The sequence below is a fragment of the Lutra lutra genome, chromosome 18, assembly GCF_902655055.1.
Source record: "Lutra lutra chromosome 18, mLutLut1.2, whole genome shotgun sequence".
Lineage (NCBI taxonomy): Eukaryota > Metazoa > Chordata > Mammalia > Carnivora > Mustelidae > Lutra > Lutra lutra.
The window spans coordinates 34,502,142-34,523,864 of record NC_062295.1 but is presented as its reverse complement, the minus strand read 5'-3'; the positions used below and the strand labels follow the sequence as shown (position 1 = coordinate 34,523,864).

The 21,723-nt window shown below is 49.1% G+C and overlaps 1 protein-coding gene across 14 annotated transcripts in view; it reads left to right on the top strand.

Moving 5' to 3' along the window:
• TRRAP (transformation/transcription domain associated protein) overlaps window positions 1-7,351 on the top strand; it is a 114,280-nt gene extending 106,929 nt beyond the window's left edge. For all 14 annotated transcript variants that reach the window (XM_047712682.1, XM_047712677.1, XM_047712678.1 and 11 more), the window contains 3 exons: window positions 3,627-3,830; window positions 3,918-4,112; window positions 6,200-7,351. In XM_047712682.1, coding sequence (XP_047568638.1) covers window positions 3,627-3,830; window positions 3,918-4,112; window positions 6,200-6,484 — 684 coding nt within the window. In that variant the 3' untranslated portion in view covers window positions 6,485-7,351. The remainder of the gene's footprint in view (window positions 1-3,626; window positions 3,831-3,917; window positions 4,113-6,199) is intronic.
• Window positions 7,352-21,723: the final 14,372 nt, after the last annotated feature.

Sequence of the window (21,723 nt, the reverse complement as noted above, 5' to 3'; positions counted from 1 at the left end):
CAAGGAGCCAGAAGCTATGAGCTGGCCTCCGTCTGTCCAGGTCTAGCGGGCCCAGCAGGACCCCACAGGGTCTCTATGTGGATCACCTGTCACCCTCGTCAGTCACACGGCTGTTGATAAAACACCAGGGAACACTCATGTCAGCACTTTGGTTAGTCTGGGGCATGGGAGACTTTGTTTTTAGCAAGATGGAGCCCACAGGGTGCTCGTCTCAGCCACCCTGGCAGTGTTCAGGGCACAGAGGGCCTGCGGGGTCCGGTGCAGCCTCCTGCCTCCGTGCGGAATCCATCTGTCCTGACTGACCTCCATAGACAGAGCTTGCGGCCTCCCTTGGGAATTGGCATCTGGGCTTCATCAGGTCACAGGCCACTGCCTGGTCACTCTGTGGACCAAGGACAGTCCTGGGGTGTTTGTGGGAGAAGAATGGATTGTATCCTTAAGGCTGCATTTGCCTTTGGTGTGGAAACTGATGATCTCCATTTGCAAATATTTGCTGACATGAGGGTCCCCTAGTGTTTTATAACTGGTTGTGTGACTGATGAGGGTGATGGTCGGTTCAGCTTAGAGACGGAGTGGGGTCCTGCTGGCCAGCTCGAGGTGCTGGCAACGGTACAGAACAATCCAGTGTCATGGCCCCTTCTTACTCTTTGCACCTGGCTTGTTGCCTTACTAACTCTGCTTCGTCTTTTGGTTTTTACAATACCTTTATTGAGGTATCATTTACTTGCCAGAAAATTCACCCTTTAAAATGTACAGTTCAGGGGCACCTGGGTGGCTCAGTTGGTTAAATGTCCAACTCGATTTTGGCTCAGGTCCTGACCTCAGTGTTGAGAGATCGAGCCCCCCGCCCCATCCTGAGCGTGGAGCCTGTGTAAGATTCTCTCCCCCTACCCACCCCTCAAATACAATAAAATGAAATGTACAATTTAGCGTTTTCAGCATATTCAGAGTTGTACAGTCATTGCCGCTCTTCGTCTGTAAAACATTTCATCAACCCAGGGGCACGTGGCTGGCTCAGTCAGTAGAGCGTGTGACTTGATCTCAGAGTCAGGAGTTCAAGCCCCACATTGGGCGTGGAGCTTCCTTTTCAGGAAAAAAAAAAAGAATTAAAACAGATCGTCACCCACAAAAGAAGCCTCATACCCATTACTCTCACTCCCTATTCCTCTCTGCCCCGGACACTGGAAACCACGAATCTTTCAGTTTCACCCATACTGTGAATATGCTAGTTCTTCATTATCATATGAAGGGAATCCAACAATATGTGCTTTTTTGTGGCGTGTATCAGTAGTTTATTCCTTTTTATTCCTTAACATTCCCTTGTGTGACTAATACCATGTTTAGTTTATCTCTTTGTCAGTTGGCAGACTTTTGGATTATTTATACTTTTTCTTTTTAAGATTTTATTTGACACAGAGAGAGATCACAAGTAGGCAGAGAGGCAGGCAGAGAGAGAGGGGGAAGCAGGCTCCCTGCTGAGCAGAGAGCCCGATGTGGGGCTCGATCCCAGGACCCTGAGATCATGACCTGAGCTGAAGGCAGAGGCTTAACCCACTGAGCCACCCAGGCGCCCTTGATTATTTATACTTTTTGACTTACAGCCAGTGCTAAGGACTAAACATTCGTGTATGTTTCTATGTGGATGTATGTTTTCATTTCTCTTGGACATACACCTCAGAGTAGAATGGATGGGTCAGGTCACATGGTCAGTTTTGTTTAACATTACATGAACTGCCAAACTATTCTCCCAGGTGATTACAGTGGATAAAGGTTATCTTCTCTCTGTGTTCTTGCCAGTAGTTATTATCCTGTCTTTTTGGTTAGAGTCCTCATTCATTTTGGTTGATAACAAGTGATGTTGAGCAGCTTAGCTTTTCATGTGCTAATTGCCTATTTGCATGTTTTGTTTGGAGAACTGTCTATTCAAGTCCTTTGCTCATTTTTAAATTATATGATTTGTCTTTATTATTCTAAGAATTCTTATGTTCTGGATACAAGGACTTCACTTTATTTGCTGTGTATTGGCCGTGTTTTCCTGTTCTTTCACTTTCCTCATGATTTTTTGTTGAAAAACTGGTATTTCTAATAATAGGTGACAACTCTAGAAATCAGATCCTTTTCCCAAGTCTTGTTATTGTTGCTGTTTGTTTAGTAACTTTCTTGGACTACTTTGCAAAAGTGTTTTTGTCATGTGCAGTCATGGAAATCTCTGCTCAGCTAGGCAGTGATTTGACATTTTCTCACATGCCTTTAAGCAGTAAGTCTTCTCCGTTTTTGAGGGCCTCTTTGTGTTGGGGAAAGGGGAGAGATGCCTTCAATATGTCCAAGTAATTTACATCTCTGCCTTAGCTTGCACTTCTGTTTATGTAGTCACCACATGTGAGAGCATAGGACTTTCTGAGGTTTCTCAGGAATATACTGAAGCTTTTCAAAGTCTCGTCTGGTCATCTCATTCCCTAGCTCTTCCTCTTGTTTGCCATAGTCTTTTGTGCTGCAGCTGTTATCACTGTCTCGGGCATCTGCAGTGTTAAACCGTTGTCACGGATTGTTTTCAGCAAATGCCCTTCAGTTGAAATGGATGCTCCTCACTGACTGAACTCTGAGTTCAGTCAGACAAGCTCAGTGAATGGGGCTTTTTTCAGGAAGCCGCCAGACAAGACGAAGAGTGATAATTCTGTGGAGATGAGGTTTTGGGGGCTCACTGAACCCATTCACCCACTGCAGTGGCTGTTTAGGCTGCTGGTTTCTCCAGCTGCCATGGGTGCAAAGCTGTTGGTTTTCAAGGCCAACGTGAAAGTGGAGAAAAGGGGATGGGAATAGTATAACTAAACTGTTCCAAAGCTCACTGTCACTAGGATTCACCCTCTCTTTCTTGAGTAAAAGCTACTCAGATGGTTGTAAGCCTTTAATTTCCAGAATTTAAAAAATTTTCCGAAGTTTATAAAAAAGTGTGGGGTTTTGTTTGTTTTTTAGTTTGTTTTTTATGATTTGTGCTAGTGTTCTTGATGGTCTATGTGGTTCTTTGTTGCTTAGGGCCTGCATTCTAGTAGCTACTGAAAGCCCATGGGTAGAACTTAGCCCAGAACAGATGTTGTGCCCTTACCATTTGGTCTAACAAGAACTAAATTCACTCTAGTAAAGTTTTTTTATCGAGACCGTCTCTGAATTTGTGGTGTCCACAGAATTCAGTGTGAAGTGTTATGTAACATCTGCTCTGCCTTGAGAATCTGGTTCCTGCAGTTTAGGGCACTTCCGTCTTTAGTAGTCTCAGGTATGAAGTGTCAGTATCCAATTATACATTTGTTCTTTTTGTTAACTGTTCCAGCATATTCTGTAGTTAACAAGGTGCAGTATTCGGGTTTTACCTAAATTTTTGGTAAGACAGGTATCACACATCGTGCCGCTAACACTTTTACTCAGGTGGCTCTATTGTTGCTCTAAGCTTACGACATGAGCCCGAGAGGGAAACTGACATCCCCGTGTTTAGTTGAATGACATCATATATGTATGTGTGTCAACAGAAGTCACACTGTTGGTGCCAAGTACGTACGAAAATACAATTTGAGAGTTTTCCTTTAGAGAAAACAAGTCGAGGGAAGCTATGGTGGAGTGATCTACCATTTCAGGTCCTTCGAGACATCCTCAAAGAAGTTCAGAGTAACATGGTCCCACGCAGCATGCTCAAAGAGTGGGCTCTGCACACGTTCCCCAACGCCACGGACTACTGGACCTTCCGGAAGATGTTCACCATCCAGCTCGCACTGATTGGCTTTGCAGAATTCGTCTTGCATTTAAATCGACTCAACCCCGAGATGTTACAGATAGCTCAGGTAATTGGGTGTTGCTGGGCAGGGCCTGTCCTTCCATGTGGGCGCTGTGCTGTGGGAGTTCTGAGACTGTCTCCTTCTGGGGTTTAGGACACCGGCAAGCTGAATGTGGCCTACTTCCGATTTGATATAAACGATGCCACTGGAGACTTAGATGCCAACCGGCCCGTCCCTTTTCGCCTCACCCCCAACATTTCCGAATTTCTGACCACCATCGGCGTCTCCGGCCCGTTGACGGCCTCTATGATCGCTGTCGCCCGCTGCTTCGCCCAGCCCAACTTCAAGGTAGGCCACACAGCACACATGGGGCCACCGGGCCACTGCAGCCTTACAGGCTGCTGGTCTGCTGGTAAGGAAGGAGAAGGCTTGCTGTTGCCACGCAATTCAGGGTTCTTAAAAGTGTTTCAAAATTTTTGCTACCTAATAGCATGGAGATGTTGAGGGAGCAGTTTTACACAGAGAAGTTGGAAGCCTCTGTTGGAGGACTTTCTCAACTACTAGTGTTGCTCAGCGCTTCATTTACTTGGTTTCGTAGCTGTCTTCCATTCTACATTTTTGTAACGCTTTCTGCTACAAAAGTGCAGAAGAGGGGTGCCTGACTGGCTCCGTGAGTAGAGTGTGTGACCCTTGATCTCCGGTGGTGAGTTGAAGCCCCACCCCGGGTGTACAGATCACCTAAAAATAAAAGGGCGGAATTGTTGTCTGCAGGCACCTGTTTGACTTGCGCGTGGCTACAGGGCCTAAAGGACTGTGACAGGCAAGGCACACCCTGAGACCCAGTGGTGGGAGACGTGATGGATGGTGTCAGCCACAGAAATCTGTGGGGTGGCTCTGTCACAGTGACATGGTGACAGGACAGAGGCTCCTTTGGTTGCCGTGGTGGCTTCTCAGCAGCTGCTCTGGGCGGTCGTATGGACAGGGAGCAAGGGCAGGGAAGGCGAGCAACTGTCAGAGCTCACACCACTGGGGAGGGCTGGCCGGGATTCAGATCCAGCTCTCGTATTCAAATCCCAGCCTGTCTTGACCACTGGAGTAATTCCTTGCGACTGGGGACTGAACGCAGGTTATTTTTCTTCTAACTGGAACCATTTGTACCTTTTTTTTTTTCCTCCTTTTTTTCTACTGATGAGCAGTTTGTGCCTTGAGAGGCCTTCAGATACCAGTTGCTTTCCAAAGGTGCAGACTCAGAACGGTTTTAAAATGATTAGCTGAATGCTTAACTGTGAACACAGACTTTACGTTATACACGTCTTCTGGTTTTCCCTTCTCGGTTGCACATGTCCATCAGGGGCGAGTGCTTTTTGGGGAGAGCATGATTATAACAGGAGTAAAAATAGCCCTGGGATTTCTCCGTGAGGAGACGTCTGTGCTCTGATGCAGTGAGTTCACAGTCACGTACCTGCAGCGTAAGGTTTGAAATAGGAAGTCCTCAGGTAGATAGAAATGTTACACTTCTGGAAACAGTGATTGGGCAGGTCATAGAATGGCATCTATTCTAAAACTTTAAGAAGAACAAAGAAGGCTCCCCATATCTCAAAGGCCTGTTACAACCTGGATAATGCCATGCGCTACTCTTTGTGTAGACAGTGCAGTGTAGATGGGAGGGATTGAGGGCTGTTTCCAAACTTTGGACTCAAATTTCCTAACAGCCTAAATGTTTAAAAAAAGAGAATGCTTTTCATTTGGCTAAAATGTAGACCATTCTGTATGGGAATCTTCTAAAAAACACGTTTGGGAGGCTCTATTACTATGCCTTGTATGTAAATGGGGAAACTGAGGCGCAGAGGGCTAAGTAACTTCCAGAGTCACCCAGGCGAGGAGTGGTGGAGCTGGGGCTGGAACCCCAAGTCTGTGCTGGGGTCGTGTGACAGCCACATGCTTCTCGTCCTTGATTCCTTCCTTCTCAGCCCAAATGTGACTTCGTCACCAGCCCCTCCCCCCGCCAAGTACCCCCTCCGAGGCTGTCTCACCTGCTGTTCCCTGCACATGCCCATCACCACAGGGCATGCGGGCATTTCTTTGTTAGGACCAAAGCCCCCTAAGGGCAAGGGGCTGTTGGTGTTTCTGTCCTGTTCACTCTTGGCTGCAGCGCTGGGAATAGGCCCTGACGGGTCGTGTGGAGTGACACAGACGTTTGGCTCCAGGAAGTGGTGTGACAGTAGCAGGTGTCGTGGGACACGTGTGCCCTGCTCAGACCAGATCAAAGTGCTGGGCCTCTTGGCCACTGCTCGACCCCAGGCGGCTTCCCTGGCACATTGGCAAGGCCCCGGGCACCGTGGCTCCTGCCGCGGTCGGGCCCAGCCCTGTTAGGAAGCCACCCCTCCGCGTTGCTCGCGGTTAAACCAGCGCCGTCTCCTTCTCTCTCGGCTCAGGTGGATGGCATCCTGAAAACGGTGCTTCGGGATGAGATCATCGCTTGGCATAAAAAAACGCAGGAGGACACCTCCTCTCCGCTCTCGGCTGCGGGGCAGCCCGAGAACATGGACAGTCAGCAGCTGGTCTCCCTGGTGCAGAAGGCGGTCACTGCCATCATGACCCGCCTGCACAACCTGGCCCAGTTTGAAGGCGGGGAGAGCAAAGTGAACACGCTGGTGGCCGCCGCCAACAGCCTGGACAACCTGTGTCGCATGGACCCCGCCTGGCACCCGTGGCTGTGAGCTCGCCCGGATCGTGACGCGCCTCTGCCCCGCGCCCGCCGGCCGCTCGCTCTCATCTGCCTGTCCCTGCACCAGCTGCGAGGTCTGCAGCGTCGCCAGGCTGCCGCCCCCGCCCCCCACCCCTCCTGACAGCTCGAGTGCGGGAGCGGAACATGGAGCTCCGGGGGTGGGGGACACCACCCGCCCGGGACGGGGGCTGGGCCTCCAGCCAGAGCAGAGCAGAAACGTCCGAGCTTCTGCTGCTCCTTTTACGAAACCAGGCTAACCCGGTCTGGAATTTGTGAATTCTTTCTTTTTTACTGTGTTCCTTCCTCTGTGTGAATGTACAGCTTGAGCCGCGGAAGACAGTTCCGTATTGTCCATTTTTAACTCAGAAGCGACACCTCCTGGGAGCTTTGTCCTTTTGTACAGACCTTTGTAACGAGTGTACAGAAAACCCGCTTTGTTAGAGAAACAGGAAATTATGAACACATTGTGCTGGCTTTTCTCGAAGCACAAACTTGTGCTGTACGGAACCGGCTCGGGGTTCTCCCGGAGCGGCCGACGCGGCTCAGCAGGGCCTTCTGCGGCCCGTGGGCGGCCTTGCCCGCGCAGGTGGAAGTGACTTCTGCCGGGAGCGCGCACTCTGGCAGCGGCCCGGGGACCGATCCGCCTCTCACCGCTGCCTGTCGGGCGCCTGCGGGACGTCCGCTATCATCATACATGGAAAAACGCTTTTCCTTCCTAATTTAAAAAGGAAACAGCCACAAAGTTTGTCTGTTCACTCCAGTCTGTTCTGTTCAGATTTTTATAAATACGAGCATTGAGAATGTTCTATCTAAATTTGTACAGTGTGATTTTTTTTAGAATAAATATTTTATAAAAGGCTGTGTCCTCCCCTATGTGTGTGAAAATGCTTGTTTCTGTGAGGTGTGCGCTCAGCCCCTCGGGGACCGACCCCTGCCGGGCCAGCAGGGGCTGTGCTCAGGGTGGCTCTCTGATGAGATGACAAGCCAATGACGCCTGGGAGGGGTCTCAGCTTGGAACTCCAGGGTCGGAACCCACACGCAGTGGCTTTTGTGATGGTGACAGAGAAGGCTGGTCCTGACTCTGACAGTATGAACCATGCCCGGGGTCTGGTCCCTTTGGCTTAGTCTCCCCACCTCAGGGCTGCTGCTGGGTGGCCTCTGTGCACGGAGGCCTTGCCCAGCCCCCAGCTTGGCCTGCAGGGGGGTGTGGGGGGTGTTGCAGTTCCTGAGCCCATGGTGTATGGGATTAGGATTCTGAATTTAAAAGGGCTCACTCCACTGGGAAGCTCTGTCTGCTCTGAGGAGGAGGACGGCCTTCCCACAACCCAGGGTCTGCCCGGCAGGGCCCCTTTCAGGGCCGGGACTTGGAGCCCTTCCCAGGCCTTGCCTTTACCAGCCTTGTTGTCCCCCGATACCCCAGGCCAGCATGGGGGAAGCCTGTGGCCGATCGCATGCAGTGTCCCCACAAAGTCCAGTCCAAGAGGCGTAACCAGATATGCAGAAGACGCAGAAGCGACCGTGGAGGGGCCCGTCTGCGCCTGGGAGTCAGGGTCGATGGCAGCTGGTGGCCCCAAGGTGGGGCCACTGCACGGGTCACCAGTCCTGGAAGGTAGAGGATCCCTGCATCCTGAGGGGATGGCCCTCCGCTTCACAGAGAAGGGGCGTCAGCTGTGGAGCACACTGGTGGCGGACATGTGTGGTCAGTGTTTGGAGGAGGGAGGCTGGTGTACCAAGGGGCCGGGTCTTGTGCTGGGCTTGCACACACCGTGCCTTCGGCGCTGCCCCCGCTTTCTAGGAGAACCAGCCTTGGAGCAGCGAGGGCAGAAGAGTATTCCTCAGGGCAGCTCCAGCACCTTCTACGCACCATCGGTACGTGGAAAGGCCGGGGACCTGGAGCTGAGAAGCCAGAGAACTGGTCTGCTTGTGGGAACCACACATGGCTTGTGCCCTTGATTCTCCAAACACCATTGCAAGCAAGGTAAGGACTGTTACTAGACTGTCACCTTTTTAAGTTTTTGTTTGTATTTTTCTAAGATTTTGTTTATTAGAAAGCAAAGCGAGAAAGAGAATGAGTAGGGGTCAGGGTGTAGAGGGAGAAGGAGAAGCAGGCAACACTTTTATGATGGGAAAATATACATAAGATTCACCATTTGAACCATTTCTAAGTGTCTGGCTCTGACATTAAGTGCGTACATGGTTGTGTAACCCCACCCCACCCCTACCATCCTTCTCCAGAACTTTCTTCATCTTCCCAAATGGAAGCTTTGCCTCCCTTAAACACGAGCCCCCTGCCCCTGGCAGTTTCTTCTTCTGCTTTCTGTCCTGTGGATGGGTCTACTCCAGGCATTTCCGGTAAGTAGAACCGTACGTATCTTTCTGTGCTTGGCTTCCTTCCCTCGGCATCCGCCCTCCAGGGGCATCTGTGTTAGAGCATGTGGACGCGGTTCCTTCTGGAAGCTGAGCAATCCCGTGTTTCGTCCACACCACATCCTGGTCATCTGCGTCCCTCGACCGGTTGCTTCAGTTATTGCGACGAATGCCACGTGGACAGGGTCGTACAAATTCCGGTTGGGCCCCCAGCGCTCGGTCCTTTGGGGATACGCACAGAAGCGGAGTTGCTGCGTCCTAGGGTAATTCTATTTGGAATTGTTCGAAGGACTGCCGTGCGGTTTCCCTCAGCCACTGAACCTTCTACGCCCCGCCCACTGGTACGTACGTGGGTTTATTTCTCTACATCCTTGTCAGCGTTCGTTTCCTTTCTTGTAGCAACTACCCGAGTGGGGTGTAGGGTGGCACCTGTCTCACCGGGGTTTGGGTTTGCATCTCCCTTGTCATTAGTGGTTTCGAGCATCTTTCATGAGCTTACGGACCACTTGTGTATCTTCTTTGGAGAAACAGTTATTCACATCTTTTATCCATTTCTTCAATGGGTTGTTGGGTTTTTTTTTTTTTTTATGTTGGAGGAGTTCTTTATGTATTCTGGATACTAATCTCTTACAGGTACAGGATTTACACCTACTTTCTCCCATTGTGTGGGCTGCCCTCGCATTCTGTTGATAGTACTTCACAGCTAAGTTTTGAATTTGGATGTAGCCGTTTATCTAGTTTTCTGTCGTTGCCTGTGTGCTTTGTTGCTGTATCCAAGGAATCATTGCAAAACCGGATGTCACGAAGTTTTCCCCCCATGTTTTTTCTAAGACTTTTATAGTTTTTCAGTCTTCTGGGGGGTTTTGGGGTTTTTTGTTCGTTTGTTTTACAAAAAGAAATCATAAGCAGAGGAGCAGGCAGAGAGAGGGGCGGAAGCAGGCTCCCTGCTGAGCAGAGAGCCCGATGTGGGGCTCGATCCCAGGACCCCAAGATCATGACCTGAGCTGAAGGCAGAGGCTCAACCCACTGAGCCACCCAGGTGCCCCAGACTTTTATACTTTTGTTCTTACATTTAAATCTTGGATCCAGTGCTCGCTTCGGCAGCACATATACTAAATCTTGGATCCATAAGGTAGAGAGGTTCAACCTCATTCTTTTTTTTTTTTTTAACATTTTATTTATTTAATTGAGAGAAGAGAGAGACAGTGAGAGAGAGCATGAGCGAGGAGAAGGTCAGAGGGAGAAGCAGACTCCCCGTGGAGCTGGGAGCCTGATGCCGGACTCGATCCCGGGACTCCAGGATCATAACCTGAGCTGAAGGCAGTCGCTTAACCAACTGAGCCACCCAGGCGCCCTCAACCTCATTCTTTTGCATGTGGATCCGAGTTTTTCAAGGGCCATTTGTTCCCAAGTGCCATCCTCCATGGAATGGTCAATTTGATCATATATGAGGGGGTTTATTTATGGGTTCTCTATTCTATTCCATTGGTCTATATGTATGTCTCTTATTTTTTTAAATATTCATTCGTTCATTCATTCTTTTAGTAATCTCTGCACCCAGTGTGGGGCTCGAACTTATGACCCTGAGATCAAAAGTCACATGCTTTTGCAACTGAGCCAGCCAGGTGCCCCTTAAATATGTCTGTCTTTATGTCAGTGCCAAGCTATGTTTATGACTGTAGCTTTGTTGTGTGTTTTGAAATCAGGAAGTGTGAGGCTGCCAACATTGTTCTTTTCAAGACTGTTTTGGCTCATTGGGGGTCCCTGAGATGAATTTTAGGGAGGATTTTTCTTATTTTGCAAAAGTGTTGTTAGATTTTTGTAGGGGTTGCGTAGAATCTGTAGATCCTTTTGGACAGTAGGGACATCTTAGCAATATTAAGTCTCCCAATCCGTGAACCCAGAATGTCTTTCCATTTATGTTGTGTCTTCTTTAATTTTTCATTTTATAATTTTATAGTTTTGAGTGTATAAGTGTTCCATTTTCCTGGTAAAGTTTATTTCTGTTCTTCTTGATACTACTACAAGTGGAGTCATTTCTTAACTTTATCTTTGGGTTGTTCGTTGTTCACCTACAGAAACAACTGATTTCTGTTTGTTTATTCCCTTTCCTGCCATATCACTGAATTCGTCTTCAAGTTCAGATAGTTTTTTTGTTTGTTTCTTATCAGGAAGAAAAGACATTTCTTTCAAGATAGTGCTGGCATAAATTTTCTTCAGGGGAAAACCATTTTAGTTGTTGAACGAACATGGTGAAAAAAAGTCTGAAAATCTAGGAGGCTTTAGTTTCATTTCTTGAAAATCAGAACTGACTAAAGGTTCTCTGTAAGGCTTTGCTTCAGAAGAGATCGTGGGACCTAAAAGATGTGAGTTGAGTCTCAAGGAAATGGTGGCGCTCTGGAAGTGTAGAGGAAGACAGCTTGCAAAGGTGGTGGGGGTCCCGCAGGACGGGAAATGAGGATTTTGATGGACACGTGGGCCCCCCTTGGTTAATGAAGGAACCCAGTGAGGGGGGGTTGGGGAGAATAGGGAGAAAACCAGGGATAGCAAACACTGGATTATGAACCCTCTTTGAGTGGGTACAGAAAGTTTTGCCCATCAGTAGAAAAAGGAGAAAAATCGATGCACCAAAGTGAGGTTCGTAAAGATAAATCACAGTCTTTTATCATGGAACATTTTGCTATTAAAATGTCCTTATTAAATAAAATGCTAGTAATATGGGTGATTGTTATTCATTTTTTCAGTGTTATCTTTGGCAGACTGAAAAATTAATTACTATATACCAGTTTTCTGATTCTGGTCAAGTGTATTTTCCTGGTCTGAAAGACAGAAAAGTTTGGGAAATACTAAATAAATAGTAATTATATGGGATTCTATATAATAGTGTAAGATAGTTCTTATCTTTAGCTTATTTTTAATTCCAAAATTTAATGAGTGGACCTACATTGTGTATAGATAATAGATGAAAAATCTTAAAATACCACCAAATATAATTCAGGACTATTTTGACTCCTACACCTCATGAATCTAGAGGGATAAAATTTTTTTATGTATTTCTGGAAGTATGCCTTGTTTTTAGTGAATTTTCGAAAGTTACTGTATTCCTCTCGAGCGTATCACCATCTACGTTCAAATGTGATTATACCCCATCACCCATGTCAGAATCCCTAATAGTAACTTCCATTTCACCCCTCATCCTCAGTGCTGTTGATGTTACACATTTTACTTCTATGTACGTTAACCTCACTACACAGTATTATTTTTACACTAGACCGTATTTTCTTTCTTATGTACATATGTAAGTTAAGTGAATCATCTCTGTACCCAGCATGGGACTCAAACTCCTGACCCCGAGATCAGGAGTTACACGCCCCATCACTGAGCCAGCCAGGTGCCCCTGGACCACACGTTCTTAACGTAAGTAGTATTGTTCCCTTGTATGGGGGACTGATATGATAAAAATGTCACAAGTCTCCTTAGGAAGGCGGTATGTATTTGTTTTTTTAGTCCTAACAGTTTTTTGGTATTTTCTTAGGTTCTTCTGTAGGTAAGATGATGTTGGATAGTGTCTATACCGTGTCAGGTGTGAATCGTTTACATTGGAACCAATTACTGATTGGAGAGGACTTGCTTTTGCCATTTTATTTGTTTTCTATCATTCAGCTCTTCTCCCTTCTCATTTCCTCCCATGACTGCCTTCCTTTGGGGTCAGTTGATTTCAGTTGTTTTTTTCTGTAGGGACATTTTGGTTCCTTTCTCATGTGCTTTGGTGTATATCCTGTAGTATTTTCTGTACGCTTACCATTTTTTCTTGTTTCTGCCTTGTGATCTTTTGCTGAAAATTGGGCATTTGAGAGATGTCCCAGGTTTTTTTTTTAAGATTTTATTTATTGGGGTGCCTGGATGGCTTAGTGGGTTAAGCCTCTGCCTTCAGCTCAGGTCATGATCCCAGGGTCCTGGGGTCGAGCCCCACATCGGGCTCTCTGCTCAGCGGGGAGCCTGCCTCCACCTCTCTCTCTGCCTGCCTCTCTGCCTACTTGTGATCTCTGTCGAATAAATAAATAAAATCTTAAAAAAAAAAAAAGCCAGAGAGAGAGGAGGGAGCAGGCCCCCCACTGAGCAGAGAGCCTGATGCGGGGCTCGACCCCAGGACCCTGGGATCATGACCTGAGCTGAAGGCAGAGGCTTTAACCCACTGAGCCACCCAGGCGCCCCAGATGTCCCAGTTTTTGTCGACCCTTTACGTGTGGAGGAAGACTTTTGCTGGTTGGCCGAACATGGAGGCTTAATGTTGAGATCTCAGGCTTTTCCCTGGGCCTCTGTGTAGGCTTTTTGCATCCTTCCCCCAGCCCCCATCCCAGATAGTAGCTGCTTTTATTTATTTATTTATTTATTTATTTAAAGATTTTCTTTCTTTATTTGAGTGAGAGAGAGCATGAGAGGGGAGAAGGTCAGAGGGAGAAGCAGACTCCCAGTGGAGCTGGGAGCCTGCTGCGGGACTCCAGGATCATGACCTGAGCCAAAGGCGGTCACTTAACCAACTGAGCTACCTAAGTGCCCACATAGCTGCTTTTAAATGTCTTCATTTTCCTGAGAGCGTCACCGTCTTCTGGAGCTGCAGATGTTCTGTTGTTCCTCAGTCATTCATCTGGAGCGCCCCCCCCCCCCCCCGCCACTGCTGGTTTTCACAGGCCACGCCTCCTGCTGCTTTTGACTGAGCTCCAAGTCAGGTGACGCCAAGACCAGTCCCCCAGCCTCTGACAGGCTGCTTTGCTCTCCCATTTGTAAAAAAAGGGAACAGGGGACCTGGCTGCCCCTCCCCCAACCATGCAGTGCCCCACCAGGGAGGGAGTGGGGCAAGGGCAAATACCTGGAAATGTCCTATCATTGTGAATGTAGCTTTTTCCTGATGGGCATTTGCTTGCTGGCTGTGGATGTTGGACTCCCAGAGCACCTGTAAGGTTAACTCAAGCCAGTCCGGAGTCATCCACTTGGGGGCGGTGGGGCGGGGGTAGGGTAAGGGCTGGAGTGTCCTCATCCACCCTCTTGGCTGACGTCACTGTCTAGGCCTTTCCTTTAACTGTTTTAATTTATTATAATTTACAAAACATAAAAGAATTTTGAATGAAAACTCATTTATACAAATATTTCAGTCTTAAAAACTAGACGAAATCCAGCCCTCAATTCACAGAAATGAACTTTGAAATCCTCCAGTACTCTGAGCACAGGTCCCATAGTAAGTGACCTGACACCAATCAAAATCTGTCCTCCATCCCCACGCTCTCCAGACACAGAAAAAAAAGGAAACAGTTACTCCGGAGAGTCACTCTTTTTTTTTTCTTTTTTTTTTTTAAGATTTTATTTATTTATTTGAGAGAGTGAGCAAGAAAGACGAGCAGGGGAAGGGGCCGAGGGAGAGGGAGAAGCAGACTCCCCACTGAGCAGGGCGCCTGATGCGGGACTCGATCCTAGGAGCCTCGGATCATGACCTGAGCTGAAGGCAGACACTTAACCGACTGAGCCACCCAGATTTGCTCTTACGTCAACGTAACTGTAAAGTAAGCCCCAGAAGATTGTAAATAATGGCAATAAAACTGAGAGAAAAGGTACCAAGATTATCTTAGAAATGACTGATTTATGGATTATTTTAACAGACCTTAGTAACAATGAAAATGCTGTATTAACACTACCCACAAACAGAATGAAGTAGAATCACTTAAGTTATAAGATTCAAATTCAAATATTCTTCAGTTATTAATCATTACGAATAATTTCTTCAGGATACTCATTTGAACCCCACTGTCTAATCTCCGAATTAAAAGCAGTAAAGCTAAACGAGAGAAGACTCCCAGTTACTTTACTGTAGAGACAAAGCTGTCGAGGTCAGGTTCAGGATTGTCCCGCTGTCACAGTAGAAGGCAGAGCACTGCCTCAGACTGCGTGGACAGAGGTGGGACCCAGCATCTGGTGTAGACATTTCTATTGTTAGTGGAATGTGTGTTGGGCCAACAAGGATCTCTGGAGGAGAGAACTCCTGGAGGGCAGCATCCTTGTTTTCCTGAATGTTCAAAAGGACAGGTGCTCTCAGGCTCGGTCTCTGGGACCCCTTGGTCCTGGGTAACAGAATCTGAGGGGAAGACCTGCATCTTGGCCTATGCTTCTAGGTGGGTGAGCGTCCGAGCGTCTGGGTCTGCCCATCCATCAGGAGGATGGACACATTCAGTGGAGGGTCCCTTCTTCCGAGGGCCTGAGCCTGTGGGGGACACAGTCACACCCTGGGTTCCTGTATGATCACAGCTCCGAGTTCCTTCTTCCTCAGAGTCTCGTTCCAGAGGATTCCCTGCTGGGCTTCTTGGGCCTCTGCCAGATGCTTCACCCAAAATATTGGGGACATATGTTAAGCTTTTAATTCCTTCTGAGTAAATTTTGTCTAAAGTCTGCACTTTCTTTTCCTAAATTACCGTGTTTCTGTCATGGGCAATGAGATGGCCTTGAAAAAGCCACTGAGGATTCCTGATGTTTCCGGAAGAATTTTGGTCTCTTGACCAGGCTACAGCTGTTCACATATGTGTCTGAACTTTTAACATGTTTCAGAAAGATTCTCCTTTCTATTTACACGGGGAGTTCATTCTCGATTGCATGTCAGTAGAGATTCATTTCTTCATCTATGCAGTTTCTGCTGGAACTCTTACCTTCCATTTTCTGCAACTTTTTAAGAGAATCATAAAAGAAAATGGGAGAATTTTAACATCCAGGTTCTGTGCCCAGCACAAGCTCTCTTTATGGGAAGCACAAGCTCTCTTTATGGGATCAAGAGTTAATGTAAGTTGATTTTTTTTTTCCTCAGAGTAAAGGAGTTCTCGGACTCAGGGATCAGAACCTGATTCCTGTAGAGCCGCAAGAATGAGTCAGACTACACCAACCCCATCAGGTGAATACCAAGCCTATTTTAAATATTTTTTTCAAATGCTGGGGGTGGGACGTTTTGGGCAAAATGGGTGAAGGGGAGTGGGAGGTACAGACTTCCAGTTATGGAAGGAGTAAGTTGTGGCGATCAAGGGACAGCCCGGGGAGTACGGTCACTGGTATCGTGATAGTGCCGTGTGGTGACCGGGGGCCGCTGTGCTTGCGGGGAGCAGAGCATAACGTGTGGCGCTGTCGAGTCCCTGCGTTGTACACCGGAAACTAGCGTAACGTTGTGTGTCAACTACACTTAACAAAAAACAATTTTTCAGACCAGGGAGATCCTATAACTTTCCGATGTGAATTATTATTGATAGATTTTTAAAGGATCTCGAACTATTTTTTTAGAGCATGACAAGCAGGGGGGTGAAGGGCAGAGGGAGAGGGAGAGAAGAGAACCTTAACGAGGCTCCATGCTCGGCGTGGAGCCCGACACGGGGCTTGATCTCACGACCCTGAGATCATGACCTGAGCCGAAATCAAGAGTCAGAAATCAACTGAGCCACCCAGGCACCCCAAACTTTTAATTTTTTATGGAAGCATAGGAATTTTATTTTTTCCCAGTTTTATTGAGATGCAGTTGACCTAGGACATTGCATTAGTTCAAGGTGTACAGCAGAATGATTTCATGTATGTATCTATGGCCGTTTGACTGCAGTGAATCGTTCTCTGGGGATTTTAAATGGGACTTAGAAGAGCTCTGGTGATTTCTTTCCCTGCTGTTCTAGCAACATTTGGTTTTGTCTTTTCTCAAGACTTTTTTTAAAAGTATCTAAGTGAGCCACATCCGTCAGTCTTCAGAATCCTTGCGACATGCCTTCTGTGGGCTTTCTGCTTCCTGACGGAGCCCTCCCACCCAGTCCACCGCCCCCTCCATGCCCCCCGTGACGCCAGCCGGTCTCCCCTGGGGCAGGACTGACCCCGACTCCCCGCCCCACGTGCCCTCCCGGCTGGTCTGTTGCTTGGCTCTGTTGCACGCACTGACCCCCTCTTCTCCGCCAGCTTTCTCCTGCTTCTGGAAGCAGCTCCCTGCTTCCCTGGAGAGGAGAATGCTGATGCAGGGCGTCTCCTGGGGCTATGGGCAGCCTCCCTTCAGTCCTCTGTTGGCTCCTGAGGGAGGAGACAGACGTGGTGGCAGGTCCTCGGCGCCGCGTGTGTTCTGAGCGCCCCGCCCCCCTCCCGCCAAGACTGAGCTTTCATACGGCAGCTGTCGGCTCGGTTGTGCCCCACGTTGGCATTTCTCTTCGCTTGTTCACTCATGAAACTCTTGCCTTGAAGCCCAAGCAAAGAATGGGAGCTTTCTGGATCATTATTTTTTTTCTAATATTTTATTTGACAGACATACAAGTAGGCAGAGAGGCAGGCAGAGAGAGGGGGAAGCAGGCTCCCGCCGAGCAGAGAGCCCGATGTGGGGCTCGATCCCAGGACTCTGGGATCATGACCTGAGCCGAAGGCAGAGGCTTTAACCCGCTGAGCCACCCAGGCGCCCTTTTCTGCATCACTATTAATGGCCTCCAGAATTGATTTATTTTTCTTGATTTTTTTCCCCCAGTCTGGCTTCCATTCATGTCCCTTCAAGGCCTCCAAACTCTGAGGAAGCTCAGCTGCTCCAAGGTACCGCCTTTCCTCCAGGAGGCCTCCTGGTCTTGTCTGCTCAAAGCAGCCCCTTCGTGATGAAAAATCAGGTCTAACCCTGTCACCATCTCCCACAGCAATCTGTGTGGCTGGTCCCCGGCTGAGGTCCCCTGCAGCAGCGCCTCCACTTCGCCCCACGACCAGCACAACGACATAAAGCCGCTGGCGGGCACTCCCCAGGCACCCACAGCACAAGGACAGTCCTGTCCCAGGAGCAGCAGGGCCCTCGGGGCCAGAGGTAGTTCCTGGAGCTTGGGACGCCCCGGCCCTGCCTGATGGCCCATGAGTCATGGGGGACAGTACCTGGCCGGCTGCGCCCAGCCTCCCGCTGTAGCCCAAGGCCTCATCCGCCCTGTGCCCCCAGGAAAACTCCCTCCTCGCAGGCCCCTCCTGGCTTGGGTCCGGCTGCTTTGAACAACTGGGAGGGTTGCGGGGGGGTTCCGGAGGGTCCCACACGAGGTACCCGAATTACCTCACTAAAAGCCCGTGCAGTGTTCAGAGGCTGTGAGCAGGGAAACCTGATCTCGAACCCAGCCTGCAAGCAGTGAAATGCTTGAGGTGGAAGCCCCCCGAGGACGCTGCTGTCACGACAGGGATCCCGGCGGGAGCTGAGCGCACCTCCGGGGGGTTGGGGGGCGGGAGGACGGGGGCAACTCAGCCCTCAGGAGGCTGATCCCTGGCCCCTGGCGGCTCCCAGAGCAGCTCCACGCAGCCCACGGGACTCTGCAGGTCCCCGGAGCCTCCCCAGGGGATGGATTTGGCCTCACAGCCCGCCTCCCCCCGCCACCCATGGGGACAGAGGGGGGGCCCTGCGGTGGCATTTCCACCAGCTCCTCTGCGGGTGGTGAGCGGAAAGAAGGGGACAAAAGGAGGACAGAGCCCCCAGTCAGAGGGGCACGGGGAGGTCTTGGGCAGGTGCTTGGACCAGCCTGTGTGCGGCCCCCTCCTCCGTGCAGGCATTGCCCCCTCCCCCTGCTCAGAGGCCACCAGGGCCCGGAAAGCCGTGGACGTGCGGGCCACGCTGGAAACAGAGAAGGGCTCCAGGGTGGCCGCCGACAGGTGAGCGACAAAGCACTTGCATACCCTGTACAGAAATCCGAAGTCTTCATATCAAGAATGGGGGGCGGCGGGGAGAGACTTCCGTCTGTCTGGGGCAGGAGGCCGTGTAGATACAGGTTCCTGGGCCTGGTGCGGAGCCAGGGAGGCACCGGGCAGACGTCCCTCGGGGTCTTTTCCGTCAGGCTAGGCTGCCCCTCTACTTCGCTAAGCGAACAACCGGCTGATTTTCCTGTGTTCACTCACTCACGGCTGCCCTTACCAAGGGACCACACATGCAGGGGCCTCTCCTGGACCTCCGTGTCCTCGAGTGGAAGCTGTTCCGTCACAGGGTCACTCTGTCCAGTTCTTCGGTCAACACTCTTGAGCATCTTCTGTGTTGCTGCGTCTGAAGCTCAAGAGGTACGCACCCCCCCAGAGTCACACAGTCACGAACCGGAGCCGCAGTCGGACTCGAGACCCTCCCAACCCCTCCTCATCCTCCGTCTCCCGGGGGGTCACACCCAGCACCGTGTCTTTGCCCAGGGTCCCAACCAAGGGATGGTTCTCTGGTTTGGGCCGTCCACACCTTCGCCCGACTGCCCTGTGCTCCCCGGGGGCGCGAACATCTGTTCTCTGGCCGCTGCTGCCCCGGCTTCTCAGGACACCTGCTGGCCGGACGGGGAGAGAAGCAGCAGCCCAACACCCTGGGGCCAAGGACGCAGAAAGGTAAGACCCTCGTGTGGGAAGTGCGGTTTCCGTGAACATAGAACAGTGGGAGCCGTTAGGAAGGAGCATCTGCATGTCTCTGTGGAACACATGTAAACGGTCCAGTGCCCTGGGCAAGAAGATGCTGTTTTCTCCGTTTTACAAAAGAGTAAACTGAGGCACAGGGTAGGTAACAGGTTCAAGGTCAAGTTACAAAGCCAGGATTCCACTCCAGGTCGTGGCTTTCAAGGATGCCATCTTGCCCCCCAGTCCGTCTGTTTGACTATCAGATCAGACGAGTGAGCTGTCGAGCGCCTGCCAAGGGAAGGCCAGTGTTTGTTCCTTCATTCTCCCCTCAACCAACAAACTAGAAAGTTTCGAAAGAGCAGACTTAGGAAGTTGTTGCAGGGTGGCCTGTGTCTGTGCTGAGCCCACGGACACGCTGTGTTCCAGGGACTGACGGGTGGGAGTTAAGGACAAATATGAACATGTGACGTCAAGGAAGCTGGCAGAGTCAGAAGCACTAGGAATCCATCTCCACTCAGACGAAAACTCAACAATTCTGGAACTCTAGAATCCATCCGAATGCTTGCAAGTCCCAAGGGAGAGCTTGGCTGGTACGTTCTGGTAAACTGTGAATTGCAGTCTATTTCAGCATTTAGTGTGGTAATGGCTCCCCTCCCCTCACTCCTGGCACAAGGCAGCCTGGGTTCCTGGTGCAGCTTGCCAAGGTCAGGGTCAGCAGTAAGGACCTGGTCCTCCAATTGTGAGATTCTGTGTTCTGATCACTGATGGCTGCTTTTGATCAAGGACGTGCAGACACAGAGCTGGGCAGCCGTTGTCGCATCCCCCACTGGCTGATGTGGCTTTCAGAGGATTTAAAGGAATAGCACCTGTTGTTTTATTTATTCCCCCCCATTTCCTATTTTGGGAACCAAATGTTTAAGGTAAAGGACATTCAGAAGCAACTGTGTGGACAGTCACTATGGTCTCAAGATGGCTTGTCCCAAAAACTAGGAAGAAGCTGGGACTCTTAGTCACAAAGGCGTTTAAGACATAGATTTTGCCAGCAACCCAAGGGAGCTTGGTTTAGGATTCCTCCCTGCTTGGGCCTCGAGAGAAGGCAGTATGACGGACACACTGCAGCCCGTGGGACCCCAAGTGGAGGACCAGCTGAAGCTGTGGGAGGAGTCCTGATCCATGAAAAATGTGAGTTGTTTAAAAAAGAAAAAAAGAAAAACCATGTAAACAGGGGAATTTAGAAAGCTACCCTCATGTTCACGGAAAGAAATGAGTTCAAGAAAGACCTCAAAGCTTTCCCCTCAGGCTGATCACAGATACTCTCAACAATTGAAAAGAAAAAATAAACACCCTGGGGAAAGAGGATCATCAGATTTCCAGATTTACCTTATAAAATTCTAATGTCCAGTTTTCAACAAAAAGTGACAAGGCAAAGGTATGGCCCATTGAAAAAAACGAACAGAAATTATCACTGAGAAAGCAGACAGCAAACTTACTAGACCAAAGACATAAGAGAGGGTCAGAATTCCAGCAAAATTCCTCTTCAAAAGTGAGGCAGTGTGCTACCACCAGAACCGTTTTACGAAGATCGCTAAAGGAATTCCTTCCCTTTGAAATGGAAGGATGCTTGCTAGACAGTCACTCAAAGCTGTGAGGAGAAATCAAAATCTCCAGTAAATATAAACACATGGCCTGTTATAAAAAGCTCAGATTACTATAATTTTGGTTTGGAAGTCTACTTCTTATTTTCTACAGGATAGAGTAGGCAAATGCAAATGCATAACAAACTGCTCTATCTTACTGGGCACACAGTGTATAAAGATGTGATCTGGGACCGCACCAACAGAATGGGCTGTACAAGGGCAGGGGTATCTATGCTATTCAGACTGGCCTAATTTCGGTTATGGTAGCATCAGGAAGTTAAGCGTAATCCCTGTGGCAACCACAAAGAGAGCATCTATAGAACGTATACAAAAGGACACGAGAAAATATTCAAAATGTGTTGCTATAAAAAAAAAAATCAGCTACAAAAGGCAATAAGGAAGTGGAGGGCACAGAGAAAACAATAAAATGGAAAAAATAAGTCCCTTCTTACAAGTTACTAAATGTAAATGTATTAAACTCTCTAATCAAAAGGCAGAAGTTGAAGATGTCCCACTAGGAAGCTCCAGGCCTGTACTACCCCCATGGAAACATGGAAAATACGTACGGAAAAACAACTCCTGACTTGACTAAAAGAACTTCACGGGACCTCTGGAAATCAGACAAAAATGTACAGCACCCGGATGAATGCCCAGTCAAGAAAAAGCCACAGGCACAACGGTAGGTAGTTTTGTGGCAGTTTTGCTTGCCTTTGCCTCGACCCTTCCTAGCACAATAATGCACGGTTTGGAGGAAGCAGCCCAGTTCCTGGTTCCCTACCTTGTGCTGGAAGGAGGAGAGCAGAACTCATCTGCAGTGCTCAGAGCTGTCTGGGCTCCCGAGAGACTGGTGTCTGTCTCG